General features: G+C 42.3%; 1 protein-coding gene across 1 annotated transcript in view; it reads right to left on the bottom strand.

The window, feature by feature from the left end:
• The window catches only part of onecut3b (one cut homeobox 3b), a 20,528-nt gene extending 6,125 nt beyond the window's left edge, over positions 1-14,403 (bottom strand). The window contains exon 1 of the mRNA XM_024405232.2: positions 13,338-14,403. Coding sequence (XP_024261000.1) covers positions 13,338-14,397 — 1,060 coding nt within the window. The 5' untranslated portion in view covers positions 14,398-14,403. The remainder of the gene's footprint in view (positions 1-13,337) is intronic.
• Positions 14,404-22,926: the final 8,523 nt, after the last annotated feature.

Here is a 22,926-nt window from a genome sequence, read left to right as displayed (position 1 = left end):
CATTCAAATAATTGATTTACATATATTTACCAAGAACAACCGTACACTGTAGACCTACTCTCTCCTTCCCATGCAGTCTCTTTCCTTTTGGAAATGTTAAATTGCAAAAGAAAGGAAGTTTAGCCTCCCTCCTCATCATAATGATTCGCTCCCACACTTACAAAGTCGTGTACGCGTGACGTCACACTTAACGATGAGAAGGGTAGCAGGTGGTTGGTAGAACTAGACTTCCTTGCTGTGAGCGCTGCCACGTGACAGCGTGGAGGACATGGAGGAAACATGAGCGATAGCTTAGATAGGGCCTGTACACTGGGATTTACAGTGTAAGGATATAGTAGGCCTAATCTAGGGATTAGGCTATTGGGAGATAGTACCCTTATAGGAAGCTACCTTGGACTCAGGTGAGGATCATAGGATGGACATTTTTTAGGCTGGAAAAGGCACCAGGGTAGCCTACATAAAGGCGCTGATGACTTCCAACTGACGCCAATATCGATGTGCTTGTTAATAAATAAATACAATGTTCCGAGCACAGTTTGGGTGAAAGTAACTATGTTATTATAGGTTTATACAATTGCAGAAGCTTATCTGAAACATTTGCATAGAAGGCCTGAAAAAATATGCAAATAGGCATGTGCAAACAGAAAACACTGCAAAAATCCTGACCCAAACATTGGGCAAGCAGGGGATTATGTATCAACACTTCAATGCATATGTATTATCTTAGGTTTGATGATGAAAATGTTATTTCATTAAAATGACTGTGTTTTCAAAGGATCCTTAAAGGTGCTGTATTTTGCCCTCCCAACTTTAAAGTGTGTGTGTGTGTGTGTGTGTGTGTGTGTGTGTGTGTGTGTGTGTGTGTGTGTGTGTGTGTGTGTGTGTGTGTGTGTGTGTGTGTGTGTGTGTGTGTGTGTGTTTCATAACTGACCGCACCGTGCTGCTATAGCGGTGTGCCTGGGACCGAGGCTGGGGCGGAATGACGTGACCGCGTTTTGCGTGCGGTGAGACGAGCCTTCTCCCTTACCGGCCGGACTACTGCAGGCGAGAAACAGTTTATGTCAATCAATCACTGTCCGTCACACCTTTGAGATCTACGCTCATTGATTGTATTGATTAGAGCCAATGCATTCTGTAAAGTCAACGGTTGGGTTCCCACAAAGGCATGCCAAGCAACAGCCGTCCCTACATTAGAAGCTGCTGTAATTAATTGAACATGGATTGATTTTGTTGAAACATTTCGTTCATTTGTTGATGAAATCCTTTGCTTTCTAATGTAGCCTAAGCCAAGCAAGTAATTGCAGTTGAATTATCTTGTGGTTGCTGCTGCACCTTTCAACATGCATTTACATTATATATTCATTGCAGCTATTATTTTAGCAAACTGTAACAATGAATGTTTGGGAAAATAATTCACAATATTGTGAACCTAAATATTTCCAAAATTTAGAGATTCTTTCTAGCCATTTGTTATTCGCGGCATAGCCTATGAAGTGAAAGGAGACAACTGCTCTTTATTCGATAGGACAATAAGGTTTCAGAAATAGTTTGTTATGCAATTTATTCTTAAAAGCTATCCTATTTTGCACACGATATTTATTTGAAACAGTTTATTCGTATGGTGTTTGTAGTATGGGGCAGTGCTTGACCTAGACTGAAAAAGGTAGTAATTCGGTAGTAATTTCGGTGCTGGTACTGTTTATATTTAAGAGAAACAGGAGCTCAAGCAGTAGAACATTTCAGGTGCCGGTTAGCTCCTGTCAAGTCAAGCACTGGTATTGAGTTGAAAAGGCAAAGCCTGAGCCTCTCGGGCTCCCGAGTGGCGCAGCGGTCTAAGGCACTGCACATCAGATCTAGAGACGCCCGTTAGACCCTAGTTCGATTCCAGGCTGTATCACAAACTGCCGTGATTGAGAGTCCCATAGTGCGGCGCACGATTGGCCCAGCGTCGTTAGGGTTTGGCTGTCATTGTAAATAAGAACTTGTTCTGACTTGCCTAGTTAAATAAAGTTTTAAAAAATACAAATGTATAGCTTAAATGTCACAGGCTCATTAAGGCTAAATTAATTTGGCTACACGGTTAAAATAAGGGACTTTAGAGTTCAGAACATGGTTTTGTTTTTCCTCCAAATTATGGATAGCATTAAAATAATAATATGTAGCAACAAATTGAATAAATATATGAAACTAAGGAAACCGAGAAATAAGTGATGCGTATGTATCGTATTTAATCATGCATATTTACCATGTTTTACTTTCCCGCCGTTTGGCTCTGAGATAAAGAGACAAATATATGTTAATTTTAAGTAGGTATATTTACATCATTAGTTGTTGTATTTCTTTCGGTACATTTTTGTCAAATAATTTCATCAGTGAAATATGTATAGAAGTAGGCAAAAAATATATTATTATTACAAAAGATAAATCAAATAAACCGGTGACCATTCCTCATGCTATGCGCATGTTTCCGTCTTCCATTTAATTTAATTGAAGTTGTGTAAATGTAACGTTAGTGTTATTATTGTACATTCTAAACAGGAGAATAGGTATCCACACACACACACACACACACACACACCACACACACACACACACACACACACACACACACACACACACACACACACACACACACACACACACACACACACACACACACACACAGGTTTCAAGTAGCCTAGTGAATGCACTGCAGGGTTTACAAAACTGAAATTTGGGGAATAGGGACTGGCTAAATCAGCTTGTCATCTTTTTAAGGGGCGCAATGTTGCCACCAAACGTTATATATTCCAGTCAGAATGCAAATACGAATGCTGTTGTAATTTGTGCCAACTTTGTTCAGTCCATGGACAGCGCCTATAGTGAGATAATGAATGGTCAGAACCACGGACAGAGCCTATACCGAGAGAATGAATGGTCAGAGCCACGAACAGCACATCTCAAGCCGAACCCTCCCAGCTGAGCGTGTCTACGAATTTTCATGCAGAGATCTGATCCCCAGTCTTTCATTACCTTTTACAAGGCTACACATAATTCGACAATTTAGGCTTTTTTTGTGTTTTAAAATTAATTCCTCCGTTACAGCCCAGATGAGAGAATGATTGTATATGTTATGTAAATATTGACCTATTCCCCTTTGATAGTCTTCAAAACACTAACAATAATAATGGATTTTATATAGCGCTACCCAAACCTTAACCATTAACCATTCTGAGTTAATGCCTAACCTTAATAACTTGGAATTAATGCCTGAACTTGGATTGCAACTTCGAAATTTGACGTTTGAGAAACATGGATGAAGATATAATTCTGAGACTGGGAGCGCTGGTAGCAGTAAACATGGATGTTTGTTCTGTAGTAGCAGGGAGGACCATTGATGGGAGAGTCAATGATGCAGAGGGGAGAGGAGGGGGAGGAAAGGGGAGGGATGGATCTGCTCGGCTGGCTTCTGCTGGTGCAGTGCCAGAGATGGAGGGAGACAGACAGAGAGAGAGAGAGAGAGAGAGAGAGAGAGAGAGAGAGAGAGAGAGAGAGAGAGCAGAGGAGAGGAAATCGATACCGATTCTGAGCGAGTCAGATAAGCCTGAACAATGTATAGTGCAGACACACTGTATAACCCAATCACACATGTACACACCACACACAAACACAAACACACACGCACACGCACACACACACGCACGCGCAGTACAATGTGCATGCATGCCTACATAAAGATGCATTTACATACCCCATAAACCATAGCAACCTTTAAAAACGAAATTACATCACAAGCCTGGATTGCATTAAGGTGGTTTTGCTGACATAAGCAGAAATGGATCGTTACTATGGCAGACTACATATACTAGAATCCTCAGTTAAAAAACACTGCCTTTGTCTTGCGAGGGCTGTTCTATGTAAATCTGTCTCCTTTCTACAAGATTATTATTATTATTTATCATAAAATTACTTTCAGGTTACTTTCAGGTTTCAATAAAGGTTCAATTCAAAAGTGTTAGGATATGCAGTTGTTGTTGACCACAGATTTAACCAGTGCATTCTTAGTAACCCAGTTATTTTAGTGTCTGAAGTGTGATGTTGGTGTTTTCCTACAGGTTTAAACAGCATGTTATACACAATTCTGTTTGTAGGTACCACACGTATGTCGGGGTTGTGGTTGGCGCTGTGTGTTAACCACACATTGGCTTTGCTTACCCTGGAGTGAGTCTCTTACAAGGGCTACGCCACTCTACTCCTCCTTCTCTCTCTTCCTTCCACTCTCCTCCATCTCCCTCTCCCTCATGCTTATCAATTATTAAAGTCTCTATCGATCCTTTCACTACCCTACCTCTATCAGCCTGTTCACACAAAGCCCAAACTCCCCAACCCTGAATCAATACCAGCCCCTGCTCTCTTATTTCACATATCACTCTTTTTGTTTACGTTTTGATAGAGTTCATTTACTTGCAGCGATCTGAACATTTGCATTTAATTGCATAAACCAAGAACACTGGGCTAAACTACAGATTGGCATTAATCTTTCATAGACGGCATCAAAGACATTGGTCTACAAAATATATGAATGGCGCTGGCAGTGTTGGGGTATGGGCGGCCCCACAACAGAGAGATAAGGATATAATTGAGCAATAAGCCATGAGGGGGTGTGGTATATGGCCAATATGCCACGACTAAGGGCTGTTCTTAAGCACGACACAACGTGGAGTGTCTGGACACAGACCTTAGCCGTGGTATATTGCCCATACATCACAAACCCCCAAGGTGCCTTATTGATATTATAAACTGGTTACCAACGTAATTAGAGCAGTAAAAATACATGTTTTGTCATACCTGTGGTATATGGTCTGATATACCACGGCTGTCAGCCAATCAAAATTCAGGGATCGAACCACCCAGTTTATAAATAGTGTTATTCCATTCTGTAGATCACATTTCTAATAATAACGTCTAATAATAACAACAATGTTCTGAGCATTGAACCCTGATGAATATGATCAAACAACATCTGACTTATGATCAGATTGTTCGCTCTGTCCCAGTTCTACCTCCACTATCACGAATGACACACCTGGGACCAGCTGTCCATTCAGAATCACAGTCTGAATGATCAGGCACAAGGACAGCTCCCCACCTCACAGCATGTACCTCACACAGCTCAGGTGGTATAGCTGAATCACATATGTTAGTCCTGGGCTGGAGCGAAAGCATGCCTACCTTGTAGCTCTCTAACACCCTGGTGAACACCAACTGACACAGTCGCAGAGAAAGAATCAACCACAAAGACAACTGCTGTACATCATAGACCAAATCCTGACTTAATAATATGTTAATTAGCTGTCGCTTTTATCCAAAGCAACATACAGTCATGCTTGCATATGTTTAACATATATGGGTGGTCCAGGGAATAATCAACCCACTATCCTGGGGTTACAAGCGCCATGCTCTACCAACTGAGCCACAAAGGACAACTTAATGGTTTTATATCAATATCAAATCATTTCTGGGTTTTAAATTAAAATTGTCAAAAAGAAGAAGAAAAATGCTTCTTAGCAAAGCAATATTTAGGACATTTGCTAGGACATGCTGGGAGTGGTCTTTGTGAGGAGAGGAAAACTAGCTGTGATTGGCAGAGACTCTCTTTCTTATTGGTCTGGTAACTCATTTTTTGCCTGGTGATGTCACCAGGCAGGCCAACACTCCATCCCACCAATACAGACTGCAATTTCAAGTGGTCTTTTCAAACAGCTCTTACACTAAAATGACACAATAGATTTGCAGCTTTTCCTCCTCATATTTATCACATTATAGCAGATGGATTTCCTTCTATCCTCGAGCTTCAACCCTCAACTCTGTTTCCTACAGTGTTTGGGTTTCCAGTCCTCGAGCTTCAACCCTCAACTCTGTTTCCTACAGTGTTTGGGTTTCCAGTCCTCGAGCTTCAACCCTCAACTCTGTTTCCTACAGTGTTTGGGTTTCCAGTCCTCGAGCTTCAACCCTCAACTCTGTTTCCTACAGTGTTTGGGTTTCCAGTCCTCGAGCTTCAACCCTCAACTCTGTTTCCTACAGTGTTTGGGTTTCCAGTCCTCGAGCTTCAACCCTCAACTCTGTTTCCTACAGTGTTTGGGTTTCCAGTCCTCGAGCTTCAACCCTCAACTCTGTTTCCTACAGTGTCTGGGTTTCCAGTCCTCGAGCTTCAACCCTCAACTCTGTTTCCTACAGTGTCTGGGTTTCCAGTCCTCAAGCTTTATCCCTCAACTCTGTTTCCTACAGTGTTTGGGTTTCCAGTCCTCGAGCTTTATCCCTCAACTCTGTTTCCGACAGTGTTTGGGTTTCCAGTCCTCGAGCTTTATCCCTCAACTCTGTTTCCGACAGTGTTTGGGTTTCCAGTCCTCGAGCTTAATCCCTCAACTCTGTTTCCTACAGTGTTTGGGTTTCCAGTCCTCAAGCTTTATCCCTCAACTCTGTTTCCTGCAGTGTTTGGGTTTCCAGACCACTGAAGCAGCCTGTCCGGTTCTAGTGGCAGTCATAATGGATGATAGGTCATGTTTTTGTGATGAATTGCAGAGAAGATGGCAGAGACAAAATGAGAGAGAGAGAGAGAAAGGCAGACAGACAGACAGACAGACAGACAGACAGACAGACAGACAGACAGACAGACAGACAGACAGACAGACAGACAGACAGACAGACAGACAGACAGACAGACAGAGAGAGAGAGAGAGAGAGGGGGTTGGGAATGGGAAGCAGCTTTATTGATTTCCTATGTGCAAAGCCAGGCAAACAGAGAAAGGACAGAGCTACACTATTAATGACAATCACTAGCACAGCTATACGGCTACAGCTATCTATCTATCTATCTATCTATCTATCTACCTACCTACCTACCTACCTACCTACCTACCTACCTACGGTTGAAATCGGAAGTTTACATACACCTTAGCCAAATACATTTAAACTCAGGTTTTCACAATTCCTGACACTTAATCCTAGTAATAATTCCCTGTCTTAGGTCATTCAGGATCACGACTTCATTTTAAGAATGTGAAATTTCAGAATAATAGTAGAGAGAATGATTTATTTCAGCTTTTATTTCTTTCATCACATTCCCAGTGGGTCAGAAGTTTACATACACTCAATTAGTGTTTGGTAGCATTGCCTTTAAATGGTTTAACTTGGGTAAAACGTTTCAGGTAGCCTTCCACAAGCTTCACACAATAAGTTGGTTGAATTTTGGCCCATTCCTCCTGACAGAGCTGGTGTAACTGAGTCAGGTTTGTAGGCCTCTTTGCTCGCACACGCTTTTTCAGTTCTGCCCACAAATCTTTTATAGGATTGAGGTCAGGTCTTTATGATGGCCACTCCAATACCTTGACTTTGTTGTCCTTAAGCCATTTTTCCACAACTTTGGAAATATGCTTGGGGTCATTGTCCATTTGGAAGATCCAAGCTCTAACTTCCTGACTGATGTCTTGAGATGTTTCTTCAATATATCCACATAATTTTCCTGCCTTATAATGCCATCTATTTTGTGAAGTGCAACAAAGCACCCCCACAACATGATGCTGCCACCCCCGTGCTTCACAGTTGGGATGTGGTTCTTTGGCTTACAAACCTCCCACTTTTTCCTCCAAACATAACAATGGTCATTATGGCCAAACAGTTCTATTTTTGTTTCATCAGAACAGAGGACATTTCTCCAAAAAGTATGATCTTTGTCCCCATGTGCAGTTGCAAACCGTAGTCTGGCATTTTTATGGCGGTTTTGGAGCATGGGCTCCTTCCTTGCTGAGCGGCCTTTCAGGTTGTGTCGATATAGGACTCGTTTTACTGTGGATGTAGATACTTTTGTACCTGTTTCCTCCAGTTTCTTTACGAGGTCCTTTGCAGTTGTTCTGGGATTGATTTGCACTTTTCGCACCAAAGTATGTCCATCTCTAGGAGACAGAACGCGTCTCCTTCTTGATCGGTATGACGGCTGCATGGTCCCATGGTGTTTATACTTGCGTACTATTGTTTATACAGATGAACGTGGTACCTTCAGGTGTTTGGAAATTGCTCCCAAGGAGGAACCAGACTTGTGGAGGTCTACAATTTTTTGCTGATTTCTTTTGATTTTCCCATGATGTCAAGCAAAGAGGCACTGAGTTTGAAGGTAGGCTTTGAAATACATCCACAGGTACACCTCCAATTGACTCAAATTATGTCAATTAGCCTATCAGAAGCTTCTAAAGCCATGACATCATTTTCTGGAATTTTCCAAGCTGTTTAAAGGCACAGTCAACTTAGTGTGTGTAAACTTCTGACCCACTGGAATTGTGATACAGTGAATTATAAGTGAAATAATCTGTCTGTAAACAATTGTTGGAAAAATGACTTGTGTCATGCACAAGGTAGATGTCCTAACCGACATGCCAAAACTGTAGTTTGTTAACAAGAAATTTGTGGAGAGGTTGAAAAACACGTTTTAATGACTCCAACCTAAAGTGTATGTAAACTTCCGACTTCAACTATATATATATATCTACCTAACTATCTGGCTTTTTCATTGTCTTTTTTTTAGATTCCTATCAGGAAAGGTTGCACCAGTATCCGTTCTGTAGCGGTACAACTTCAAACAACTCTTACACTATCTGACCTGTAGAGTAGACAGTGTGACAGTGCAGAGGAATCAGTGGTATTGACTGTAACACCTGTGAAAATGATGTACTACAAGAACACCATCTCCAACAACCTGCTAGCCGCTTCAACAGTCTGTGTCCTTATGGACCCTTGAACTAGCCTGCTGATCCCGTCTGTTTGTGATTTTACCAACTCCTTGTTTTGTGTTGGTTCAATGACTTGCCAAATATGCACCGTATGACAATGAGATAGGAGGATTGGGACCAGGCTACTCTTGAACACATACACACAGGAAACTTGGTTGTGATTTGGTGCGATCAGCATTTCAACTCAACACATGCTTGCTGACACACAAACACACACACAAAGGCTTACACACACACACATACACACACACACTTATCATGAGTCAATAACTCATCAGTCATTCAGATGTATATGATTTAATTTAAAGTTGTGGGAGGGGTACTAAAATCAACCCCCCTGGGCACTAATCACAAGAGAATGCACACCACTACACCGTGTTCAGAGTGATCTTCCTTTTGACAGATTAGAATGGAGAAAAGACATGCAAGTTATGGGATCACATATAAGCTTTGTATGATTTAGCCTAGTTGTTTCTACAGTTTGTTTATGAGTAAATTAAACTATTAAAGCATATGAACGGAAATGATATGTCAATGGAATATTCAGCTATTATACAGAGTGAGAATATTTTCACCATGATTAGGGGACGGAACCTTTATATAACAAGGCAAGTCAGTTAAGAACAAATTCTTATTTACAATGAAGGCCTACCAAAAGGCAAAAGGCCTCCTGCGGGGGACGGGGACTGGTAATTTAACAAAAATATATATACTGTATATATACAGTGGGGCAAAAAAGTATTTAGTTTGCCACCAATTGTGTAAGTTCTCCCACTTAAAAACATGAGAGAGGCCTGTCATTTTCATCATAGGTACACTTCAACTATGACAGACAAAATGAGAGAGAAAAAAATCCAGAAAATCACATTGTAGGATTTTTTTATGAATTTATTTGCAAATTATGGTGGAAAATAATTATTTGGTCAATAACAAAAGTCTATCTCACTACTTTGTTATATACCCTTTGTTGGCAATGACAGAGGTCAAACGTTTTCTGTAAGTCTTCACAAGGTTTTCACACACTGTTGCTGGTATTTTGGCCCATTCCTCCATGCAGATCTCCTCTAGAGCAGTGATGTCTTGGGGCTGTTGCTGGGCAACACAGACTTTCAACTCCCTCCAAAGATTTTCTATGGGGTTGAGATCTGGAGACTGGCTGGGCCACTCCAGGACCTTGAAATGCTTCTTACGAAGCCACTCCTTCGTTGCCCGGGCGGTGTGTTTGGGATCATTGTCATGCTGAAAGACCCATCCACGTTTCATCTTCAATGCCCTTGCTGATGGAAGGAGGTTTTCACTCAAACTCTCACGATACATGGCCCCATTCATTCTTTCCTTTACACGGATCAGTCGTCCTGGTCCCTTTGCAGAAAAACAGCCCCAAAGCATGATGTTTCCACCCCCATGCTTCCCAGTAGGTATGGTGTTCTTTGGATGCAACTCAGCATTCTTTGTCCTCCAAACACGACGAGTTGAGTTTTTACCAAAAAGTTATATTTTGGTTTCATCTGAGCATATTACATTCTCCCAATCTTCTTCTGGATCATCCAAATGCTGTCTAGCAAACTTCAGACGGGCCTGGACATGTACTGGCTTAAGCAGGGGGACACGTCTGACACTGCAGTATTTGACTCCCTGGCGGCGTAGTGTGTTACTGATGGTAGGCTTTCTTACTTTGGTCCCAGCTCTCTGCAGGTCATTCACTAGGTCCCCCGTGTGGTTCTGGAATTTTTGCTCACCGTTCTTGTGATCATTTTGACCTCACAGGGTGAGATCTTGCGTGGAGCCCCCGATCGAGGGAGATTATCAGTGGTCTTGTATGTCTTCCATTTCCTAATAATTGCTCCCACAGGTTCTTCAAACCAAGCTGCTTACCTATTGCAGATTCAGTCTTCCCAGCCTGGTGCAGGTCTACAATTTTGTTTCTGGTGTCCTTTGACAGCTCTTTGGTCTTGGCCATAGTGGAGTTTGGAGTGTGACTGTTTGAGGTTGTGGACAGGTGTCTTTTATACTGATAACAAGATCAAACAGGTGCCATTAATACAGGTAACGAGTAGAGGACAGAGGAGCCTCTTTAAGAAGAAGTTACAGGTCTGTGAGAGCCAGAAATCTAGCTTGTTTGTAGGTGACCAAACACTTATTTTCCACCATAATTTGCAAATAAATTCATTAAAAATCCTACAATGTGATTTTCTGGATTTTTTTTCTCATTTTGTCTGTCATAGTTGAAGTGTACCTATGATGAAAATTACAGGCCTCTCTCATCTTTTTAAGTGGGAGAACTTGCACAATTGGTGGCTGACTAAATACTTTTTTGCCCCACTGTATATATAGGACAAAACACACATCACGACAAGAGAGACACCACAACACTACATAAAGAGAGACCTAAGACAACAACATAGCATGGCAGCAACACATGACAACACAGCATTCTAGCAACACAACATGACAACAACATGGTAGCAACACAACATGGCAGGAGCACAACATGGTAGCAGCACAAAACATGGTACAAACATGATTGGGCACAACATGGTTTTGTCTGAAATTGTCTGAAAATATCCCTCCTGTTTTACAGTAAAACTATACATTTTCTCAGAAATGTAATAACCAATTGGAAAAACAACTCTAACTATAAGTTTTTCATTTCGGTTTATTATATTTTTTATTGTACAATCATTTCAAATGTCTCTTGTTTTGAAATTATTGACTGGACAACGATTGAAATGTAAAACATAAACGTGATAAAATGAATCAAACAAATCAACCGCATAGAGAAAAATGATAATTAAAACACGACGAAGGTCTTTGTGGCCTTTATTTGGTCACTTAGGACCGACTGTGGTGAAAATGTGTCCGTGGCAAGAAAATTCCTTTGCACGAAAATAGTTTGTATTTTATAGTAAATGTTTTTCTATGGCCAAGGGATAGGCTCGACAGCATTTTCAATTTCGAAATAAACTTAACAGGCAGGTAACCCGTGATACGAGTCAGTATTCGGTATTCGACCAGGCAACTAAACGCCTGCGTCACCAAAGCAGGAGGAAGCCAGTGGTAGACAGACGGGACAACTCATAGGCATATCTAGTCTAATTTTAGACCTTAAACTACAAAAGCTGCCTAAATGAAAACCCGGCGCGGCCATGTGGTTGGCTGTATTTCAGGTCTGGATTCGAATATTGATCCATGTGCCACATTTAAAAGGGGAGAGTGGGAACTCGCGTATTGACCATGCAGCCAGAGGTCACGCGCCCCTCTGACGCGCTCTCCTCCTGCGCGACTAGTTTGTAGGTTGACATGTATTGTCAGGAATCTTGCCCTGGAGGCAGAACTGAGCGATATCCGCTAGATGGGCCAGTTGCTATATCGTAAAAATTCATGAAAACAAAAATGTTATTTTTGGTCTTAATTGAAGGTTAGGGTTAAACATTAGGGTTAGCAGTGTGGTTAAGGTTAGGGTTACGGTTAGGTTTAAACTAAGTTTGTATGACTTTGTGGCTATGCCAGCGTGCCAGCAAGTAAGCTCTCTGCAGAGCTGCCTCCAGAACAATACTAAGGACAATAAATACCAACCTGCGACGAGTTTAGGCCTTTATGTTCAAGCTGGCGGGGCAAGCGGGACCAATGAGAGGGAGTGACTGTGTGGGTGACATGTTTGGAACATGTGGGATTCACTAGAGAGAACCACGATGGACAGGACGACATGCTTTAGACACCAAGTTTTAATGTTTTCAGTCTCTGTCGCCTCCCTTATTATTGTGCGTATTGTATAGTTCTAGGCCACTAGCTGTCTTTTAATTATCGCCTAATAGTTTTCCCCTATTATTAAAGCACACAATGTAAATAACTTTGTGATGTCTGTCTGTAAATGTCAAGTGCTCTACAAATGCAATTTATTATTACACACACACACATCCGGCCTGGCGCGTAACAGAGCACACATATCCCCATAATACACCAGAGCCTCATATTAGCCTTACATGACTATGAAATGTCCATGTCCTCTCAGTGGTTATATCAGGCTGCATGGGTAGCCGACAAAAACCCTGTTAACGTTGGGCTGAGGTGTAACAGTGTGTATGCAGTTTCTCTTGGAACGTGTCACACCAACAAATGCTGACAGGGATATCATGCAATCACTTGCACTGTACCGCAGATACTGTGTCTCTCAACAACAACAAAAACGGCGATTTCAAAAGAGAGAAAGATTCTCTCACAAAGTCTGCTCTGAAGTTTAAGACGTACTTGGTCTCGTTTTTGTCGCACCCGTTTTGTACTGACTATGGTGCTGAATCGTTTGGAAGTTGTGGTTTTGTCTGACGTGTATAACGGTCGTTTTACTGTGATTTTTCTTACAACGCTGGACGTCTTTAGCCTAAAATAAGTTATATATAGCATATCAGGCTCATTGTAGTAGCCTATACAGCTAGTTATTTATCGTAACATTAAATAGAGAGGGTTTGACAAAAGAGTGAACAAACTACGCTTTTATGCGTAAAACGTCAATAGTTACGATCGGCTGTTCAATAAGCAGCCCACATGAGAAAGGCCGTGAGACCAGAAGCATCTTACCCGCCAACCGAAGGGCAGACATCCGCTGAAACTCGGGCTCCTGGAGCCACTTCCACATTCTCCTAAACGTCTCCCGGCCTGACTTGAGTTTACTCCACGGCTTGGGGTTCCGCAGAAGATCCGAGAGGGTTCCTTGGGACCGACATAGGATCCTCTGGGCGAAAATAGCCTGGGGAATTGAGTAGCGCTTCAGCTCTGCCGTTATCCGTTGAGCCACCTCTTTCGTGTTGATCTCCTCCGCCTGCCCTCCCGACACTCCTCCCTGGCCGGACCCAGCCCCGTGCCTCTCTCGCTCGGCCAGCATCGCTGCCCCATTGGCCTGGGAGTGAAGGTGGCTGTGCGGATGGTGCATCCCGTTGAGGTTGGACATCATGCCATGCCCATGGCCGCCTAACCCCCTGGCAAGGTGCTCCTCGCTCCGGGACAGCATTGCGGCGTGGGACTCGAAGCCTGTCACGGGAGAGAGCATCTTGGCATCATTAGTAAGGTGAGCACTTGGACCGTAGGCTGAGAGCGTCTGCTGGGAGTTGTGCAAAGAGCCGAGACTGTTGGACAACGGGGAGAGTGACCCATGGACCATGCCGGACATATCTTTAGGGTAGTGGCCGTACAGGTTTCCCATAGACGCCAGCCCACGGTGGTCATCCCTCATCAACGTAAAGCTCCCGCTGACGTTCCCCGCGGAGAGTCGCTGGTGGGCGGCTGCGTGGTGGTGGGAGTGTGGGTGGTGGAACTTGTCGGAGACCGTGGATATGGGAGGTAGGTGCTGGAGAGGGGTCAGGGTGGTGTAGGTGTTGCTCAGGCTCATCCCGGACTCACACATGCTCATAGCCGGGTGGAGGTGGCCAGAGAGCGCTGAGGGGTCTGTCCGGTAGTCCCCGGTACCATCCAGGATCGCGGCCATACTAGACACCATGGCCGACCGGCCGTGTGCGTGAGAAACCAGGTTCCGGTGTGAAGGGGCGGAGGACTGCCGGGCGTGCGTGGAGCTCATCAGTTCATCGGCCTGTGAGTGCGAGACGCCGTGGAGGTTTCCAAGGTTTTCCATTGTGAGTTCCATCACTGAAAAAATATATCTTTCCTGATCCCACCTCCCTCCCCTCCCTCTCTCTCCCGCTCCTTCTCGGTCCTTTCACTCAGACTCACAAACACAGACAGAGGCGCGCGCTCACTCTCCCTCTCTCAGACTCCTGAAGTGATAATATTACCAAACGATCTCAAAACCAATCCATTGATTAGAGTTTTTCTCCAGTCAATCCAACATGGTGTTTGTAAATAATTTATCTTGTTCCAAGGTAGGTAAATATCGCGTAAAGTCCTCGTCCACGTTTGGCTGTGTTGTTGTCCTGTGTTATAGGCGCTCGTTGGCTATATCTCATCCCTTGTCCAACAACACTTCCACTGAAAATTGGCTGAGCCGGGTATCAAGATGTATGTGGGCGCGCCCCTGTGTATTTAAAACGGGGGCGGTTACGCGCATTATTTTCGTGTGGGATTCACAGACAGAACACACTGTATATGTGTGAAGAGTATGCACTGGCCACACACTGGTTGAATAAACGTTGTTTCCACGTAATTTCAATGAATATACGTTGAACCAATGTGGAATGGAATATACGTTGAACAGACGTCTGTGCCAGGGGTCTGGCATCAAGTCATGTCATGCACCTGTGTATGTGTGTGTGTGTGTGTGTGTGTGTGTGTGTGTGTGTGTGTGTGTGTGTGTGTGTGTGTGTGTGTGTGTGTGTGTGTGTGTGTGTGTGCGCGTGCTTGAGAGATTTAAATGTAAAAGCCAAATGTTTTTAAAAGTAACAAACTCTAATCTATCTCTCCGAGTATACTTCATCACAGTATGCGCACAATTTGATTTGATTCACTCTGCACAAGTGTCCCTTCTACAGATAAACGTTGTTTTCTCACGGAGTGAATGGTTTGGCATTTATGCGCTTAGTGATAAACCTGATCAATGTATTGATTGACAGAGATGAATGATGTGGCCTGACCCTGTTAGGGGGTGGAGAGGTCACACAGATAGAATCCTAACGCCGTGCATGATGATGTTGAGAAAAAAGGGCAAACCATATCCTGTTCTGAAGCGTTTCATTCTAAACTCCAGCCAGCGTGCTGAAGTTCTGAGGTCCAGCGTGCTGAAGTTCTGAGGTCCAGCGTGCGGAAGTTCTGAGGTCCAACGTTCTGAAGTTCTGAGGTCCTGCCTTCTGAAGTTCTGAGCTCCAGCGTTCTGAAGTTCTGAGGTCCCGCGTGCTGAAGTTCTGAGGTCCAGTGTTCTGAAGATCTGAGGTCTAGCGTGCTCAAGTTCTGAGGTCCAGTGTTCTGAAGTTCTGAGGTCCAGTGTTCTGAAGTTCTGAGGTCCAGTGAGGTCCAGCGTTTGGAAGTTCTGAGGTCCAGCGTTCTGAAGTTCTGAGGTCCAGCGTGCTGAATTTCACTCGGCTGGTAAGTAGAGCAATTTGTTTGGCCCAAAAAACAGCATGGACGTGTGAACGTGTAGACGTAATAACCACGTTCTTTCTTCTAAAATGCTCTTTTATAGATCTGATCTTGCACTACAGGCATGTTTATATTGTTTTCAGATATTTTTTAAAACTTTACTGGTGACCATGAGATTCCATCTTATTAACTTTTTCAGGACAGATTGGACAATAACCTAATGTATATAATAATAATAATAATAATAATAATACTTGGCCCAATAATACTACTAATAGGCTACTACTATTTACTAGGCCTAATAATAATAATATGAATAATTTGCTATAATATAACAATTTATTTTATTTATTAACTTTATTTCACAGATGGTATTTGTATGATTAACATGTATGGTGTAATAACAGCACTAAGATAATTCAGCACAGTAGTTGTTTATTATGTCATTTCCATTTCCAACGCACTTGAAAGCACAACTTCTAGGTAAATAGGCGGCAGGTAGTGGTTAAAAGCGTTGGGCCAGTAACCGAAAGGTCGCTGGTTCGAATCCCGGAGCTGGCATAGTGGAACATATTTGCCGTTCTGCCCTTGAGCAAGGCATGATGACGTGGACGTAGATTAGGGCGGGTCCCAGCACTTCTCTTTTCAGAGGGGTTGGGATAAATGAGGAAGACACATTTCGATTGAATGCATTCAGTTGTTCAACTGACTAGGTATTCCCTTTACCAGGCCAATAGACATTGAGGCCCAGGCCTATAGGCCTAACACCGTTGAATAAAATGGGTAGCCTACTAAAGGTTTCACTGGTCACACTGTTGTAACCTCTAAAAAGCATACAGCGTGTGAACATGTCTCCCTGGGTTAGCCTACTCTCCCTCTATCGATGCCCACCAGCCGCTATCGGAAATAAATGACCGTTGGAGCGCCAGAGAATCGGTTAGCTCGGCATGCGCAGCGTCTCTTCACCCTGGGTATTGGCTCTAAGGCGCTATAGTGATGGATGTTAGATACTGCCCGTCTGACCCAAGTCACACACACTCAGCTCTCCGTCTGTGTGTGTGTGTGTCCTTTGTGGAAGTTGTAAGTCAGCTTTAAACCACAAACCGTAGCTAGGACCAGGCTCGTTTGCACTTTTGGAGTAGTTGTTTTCTGGCCCGGTTTTCTGTACCAGTTCAGTGATGTTTTGAGAGGATATGTTTATTGGAGTAATTGTTTTCTGGCCCGGTTTTCTGTACCAGTTCAGTGATGTTTTGAGAGGATATGTTTATTGCATGTCTACCAAGATAAATTGTAGACCTACAAATGACTCAAATCTCAAAATGCATATGGCTACGGTACAAGTCACTTTTCTTAACTGTGCAGATTTCTTTTAGGAATGATACACCTATAGGATGCAACTACTCTGATGACAATAAGGAATTGTGTTTAATAATCCTGTTCATTAATTATATCGCTTTTGATTGCATGATGGCTGCACACTTCAGTCTCTCTAGTGACCATTGACCTTATTTTGAAAATATATTTAGTCTTTGATTTAATTGGTTAAAATAAAGTTTAAATTGAACAGTAAATCAACAGGCCTCGTGTTCATATTATCAAAGAAATTGGTTAGAAACACCTCACGTTTATGTACAAAAGTGTAACGAAATATTTGGACAAATTAATTACTAATTGAACAGCGCACCCACTTGGATATCAAAAACAGGTAGCGGGTGACCGAATATTTCCAGAGATCACGACATCAGATGCCCTGCGAGTTTTGCGTGCACCTGTTGTCAGTGTTGTCTGGTACGATGGAACTAAACAATATTTTGTGTCAGGAAAATGACACATCACCTTTGTGTGTGGAAAATAGCCTGATTATATTTTTTTGAGCATCTGAGTTATAGCTGTTGATATAAGGCAGTGCTTACATGTTTGGAAATGAACAAAATATTTGACATCCCTTTGAATAATATTATGACAGGCAGCCTTATTTATAAAGATCTTCCGATTCAAGTTTTTTCTGCTTTAGTATAATATATTTAGTATACATTGTGTTACTGTATATTTTTAGTCTTGAGCGAATAACTTACTGCTTTTAGAATATCACACTGCTTAAAAAAAAAAACATAAGAACCAACCTGTTATTTTGAAAGGTAAAAAAGTTGTATTGTTAACAAAATAATATTAATAATATTAATTTGAAGCATGATTTGAGGTTTCTCTTTTCTAAGTTTTGTAATAGGAGAGTCAAGTTGTTAATAAAGAAGACTGAATAAACGTTATTTTTTGGAACACAAAAATGTTCCTTCTTCTGGGTAGTACTGGTACTTAATTATTTTACCAAGTTTAAGAATTGATTTGTTCATTTGATTTATTGACCACTCTACATTCTTCTCAATCTTCGTCATGGTTATTTCCTAAAAACAGCAAATTATCCCTCATCTATGAAATCAATTTTCTGTTCATTTTTAAGAAGAAAAAAAATACATGTGTCTATAACTGTTTCTGTTGGTTGCTCGATTTCTTTTGATAAATTAAAATAGGCCTACATCCACATGACATGGAGATATCGACTCTCACACATTATATTTATAACACAATAAATAAACAATAAAGTAGTTTGAAGTATAATAAACGGACTTTCACATGGTAAGGCTACTGTTCATGCTTTTCATCAAAACAGAGGATTGCTCTTGGAGTGCGACGGCTGACTGACTGTGGGCAGAATAATGAAAAGGGTGGCCTATGTCTTGCTCCTATCGATACGATTGGTAATCAATATCCAGTGAATAGAAATCCAAAGGTTATTAAATGTATCTGTTTTAGGTAAACAACTAATGATTCATTTGAAGTTGCTATATTCGTTATGTTGTATACCTTTAAACAATGCAGTGTTCTTTGCTATAGGCTAAGATAGGCTGTGTGACAATTTAATTGACAAGATCATTTTTGGTTAGTTATTCAAAATACTCAATTCATTAAATTTGTTTATTTGGTTTGATGTAATTGATGCTTTTTATGTAACCCACAGGCTAATTGTTTATCAAACTTTAATTGAAATATTTAGCCCCCACTTCCGGTTAAAATGGGTATACAGCTCTTAAAAACACGAAAGGTCTCAGTATTCGTTGAGATATGTATGTGAATGTGAGAAGAGGCCTGTACCGTTTACATAACTAACGAAAAAACTTTCTTCGATAGGCTACTTATCCCAATAAACCAACTCGACAAAGTTTAACGTTTTTTAGCAATGGTTTGTTCAAACGGCATTGAATTTGATATTTCAGGAGTATCAAAATGGCTTTTCGTGTTGTAATAAGTACATAAAATGAAGTAGTCTAAACATGGAAGTTTTTCTAAAATAATTCTAATACTTAGTACATTAGAGCTTTCTTAAATTTGTTGCTACATATACATTATATAACATTTTTTTATCAATATATCAGTAAAATACATCAATATCATAAAAATAAAAATGAAATTTGGTATTAATTTATAACAACAAAAATAGACCTTATGCCATTGTCAAGAATAAAGTCATCATCATCATCATCATCATCATCATCATCATCATCATCATCATCACCACCATCACCATCATCATCACCATCACCATCCTTTTGTCTATTTTCACCATTCTTTTATCTAATTTTCAGCAAATGACCGTATTAGAAAATAGCATGAGTACGATATGGACTGTATGTGGGTGTGATCCAATTAGAGATCCGGGGTATATGAGAAGAGAGGCTTCACATCTCTGAACCGGCACTTCAGTGTTGCTTGTATATCATGATCATCATTTCCTGTTGTCTCCAATACATTTTTTTTTGTCCTTCATTCATTCATCTTTGTATTAACTAATTTATTGACCTGCTGAATGGATGATTGGCTGATTGATTGATTGTGCTGTGACAGAAACCCAACCATTAGGGTAGATTTTTTCTGGACACAATTATAATTCCTTGCTATAATTAGAATTAAATATAACATATATTTTATATTCTATTTTTTTTCTGCTGCTCTCGTATGATTAATAAGGAAAAGAGATGAAGTGTTAACATTTTATGTAATCCGTTTCTGATCCAATATGTGGCTCCTATAGTATAGCCTCGATAATGGCTTCCAGATCACTTTCTGTAACACTCCACACGAACAATGCATCAATAAAGATATAAACCCACTTAAAATATAGAATGCTGCATACATTATGTGGGTCTGACGTTAATATGAATAATATCTACTTTACTTACTGAAAATACAGTGGAATAAAACTCCTATAACCTGGTTGCTAAGTAACAGAAGGAGAGATGGATTGAGAGGGAATAGTCGATCAATTCTGCAGGGAGGTGCGTGCGTGTGTGCACTTATGCTTGTGTGCGCATGCATGTGTTTGTGTGTGCTTGTGTGAACGTGCTTATATGTGCATACTTTAACATGGGCACGTGTTTATGAATATACAGTAAGGAGTGGCAGGGGTGTATGGGGTGAGGAAAAGGAGGAGCTTCCATTCTTTCATCCATAGTGTTCCAAGACAGATAGATATATATACTGTGTAGATCACAACATTCCCATTCAAATGCCCAACCAAATCAATTCCTTTATCTTGATGGGAAAATACACTCTAGACCTTGTATTTCTATAGGTCAGAGGTCACCTCCACCTCTCCAGAGGCTTGTCGGTTTAATTTGCTGTGTCTAGTTAAGGGAATATGGGAATATCTTATCTTCTCTACACAGAGGCATGGTCTAAACAGTCAGATATACCTATACATTCACAGCACAGCAACGCCCAACGGGGATACATTGATCCTCTAACACCACCTGAAAATACAACACCCCTCATACCCTTGATCCTCACGGACCAATAGAAAGTCCTATTATTAGATAATTGAACAGTCTCTGGCCAATAAGAGACGGGAATGTTGACACAACGAGAACATATGTTGAGTCAAATAGAGTGCATCCCAATAGTCACAGCGAAGGTGAAAACAATGTTGTGGATCCTTTCTGGGGCAGGAATTTTCTTGAACAATTTTGTCACATTAGTGCAGGTGAAGGAGAAGAGAGGAAGCCATTTTGGCTACTGAGAGCTTAGACTTTAGAGGACGCTTACGGCTAGTAAGATGGAACAAGATGACTATATGAACTTCCCCATGCTAATGTCAGGGGCTGCATATTTTCGAAATGATTGCAAGTACATGCAGGTCATACAAAAACAGTAGAAGGATTTTGATGACATGTTGAATATTTTTAAAATGTGCATGTACAGAAACCTATACAACCTCTAGAGCCTTTTATTAAGAGGGTAAATAGATAACATTATGTAGTAAGCAAACAAAATGTATTTAGTTGTTTGCTTTTTCATCCAATTCCTCGCCCTAATCCAACATGTCTGCTCCTCCACCAGTCGGCTACAGTAAGAGGCAGAGAAATATGCCTGCTGCATACGCATAGCAATTTAGCCAACAAACAAAGACAGACTGTGAGAAAGGAAGAGAGGTAGGAAGGGAGGGAGGGGGGGGTGAGAGGGAGAGCGATGAAGAATGCTTGCCATTGCCTTCTTTTTATAATGCATGGCCAGTTGGCCACAGATGTTTGTTGGGCATCTGCAATGCCTGTCCTGTAAGTATTATAAAGGGATATTTATATGATATAGATACTGCCTTACTTTCAGTATGAGGTTGGTGTTGACGTTTGGCATATATCAATGCACAACAAATACTCAGCATTTGCTCTGTGAGCATAAAACAATTGACAGGGTTTTGTTGATATTTCTGACTGTGTGTGATCGAGAGAGGGAGATGGAGAAGGAGTGGGATGTAGAGAGAGAGAGCGAGCAATGGACAAAGACAGAAAGATGGGAGGGAGAGAGAGATGGAGAAAGAGAGATTGAGAAAGAGAGAGAGTTGGGCTGGTGTTAAGGTGATTAGTCTGGTGGGCTGGCGATAGAGAGAGTTGATCAATAACCTATTGATCTCAGCTGGCAAGTGTCAGGGGGATAGTGGGAGAGAGAGGGGGATAGGGGGGGAGAGGTGGATAGTGGGAGAGAGAGAGGGATAGTGGGGAGAGAGAGGGATAGTGGGAGAGAAATGGGGATAGGGAGGGAGAGAGAGGGGGACAGGGAGGGAGAGAGAGAGGATGATAGGGAGGGAGAGAGAGAGGGGATAGTGGGAGAGAAAGGGGGATAGTGGGAGAGAGAGGGGATAGGGAGGGAGAGAGAGGGGGACAGGGAGGGAGAGAGACAGAGGATGATAGGGAGGGAGAGAGAGAGGGGGATAGTGGGAGAGAGAGGGGGAGGGAGGGAGAGAGAGGGGGACAGAGGGAGAGAGAGAGGGGGATAGTGGGAGAGAAATGGGGAGGGAGGAGAGAGAGGGGGACAGGGAGGGAGAGAGAGAGAGGATGATAGGGAGGGAGAGAGAGGGGGATAGTGGGAGAGAAAGGGGGATAGTGGGAGAGGAGGGGGAGGTGGATAGTGGGAGAGAGAGGGGGAGTGGGAGAGAGGGATAGTGGGAGAGAAATGGGGATAGGGAGGGAGAGAGAGGGGGACAGGGGGAGAGAGAGAGGATGATAGGGAGGAGAGAGAGGGGGGTGGGAGAGAAAGGGGATAGTGGGAGAGAGAGGGGGATAGGGGGAGAGAGAGAGGGGGACAGGGAGGGAGAGAGACAGAGGATGATAGGGAGGGAGAGAGAGGGGGATAGTGGGAGAGAGGGGGGAGGGAGGAGAGAGAGGGGGACAGAGGGAGAGAGAGAGGATAGGGAGGAGAGAAATAGAAGGGGATAGTGTGAGAGAGAGGGGGACAGGTAGGGGAGAGAGAGGGGGGTAGGGAGGGAGGGAGAGGGAAATAGTAGGAGTGAGACAGGGACAGGGAGGGAGTGGGCCTCGTGTTGACTTTTAAAAATCCTTTACTCTGCAAATTACAAATAACCCTCTGAATGGGAAGGGAGCAGGGAAACACTCATATTTCTGCACTGTCTGAAATCACATGTAAAGGCACACACACATGCATGGTCTCAGAAGGCACACACACACCACCTGATTTCCAGATTATTCATGTCTGTGTGGATCTGAATAAAATAATTTTAGACTGAGGAGAGAGAGAGAGAGAGAGAGAGAGAGACAGAGAGAGAGAGAGAGAGAGAGAGAGAGAGGCCTTTGTTTGT

This window comes from Oncorhynchus tshawytscha, linkage group LG10, assembly GCF_018296145.1.
Source record: "Oncorhynchus tshawytscha isolate Ot180627B linkage group LG10, Otsh_v2.0, whole genome shotgun sequence".
Classification (NCBI taxonomy): Eukaryota; Metazoa; Chordata; class Actinopteri; order Salmoniformes; family Salmonidae; genus Oncorhynchus; species Oncorhynchus tshawytscha.
This window is presented reverse-complemented; position numbering and strand designations above follow the sequence as displayed.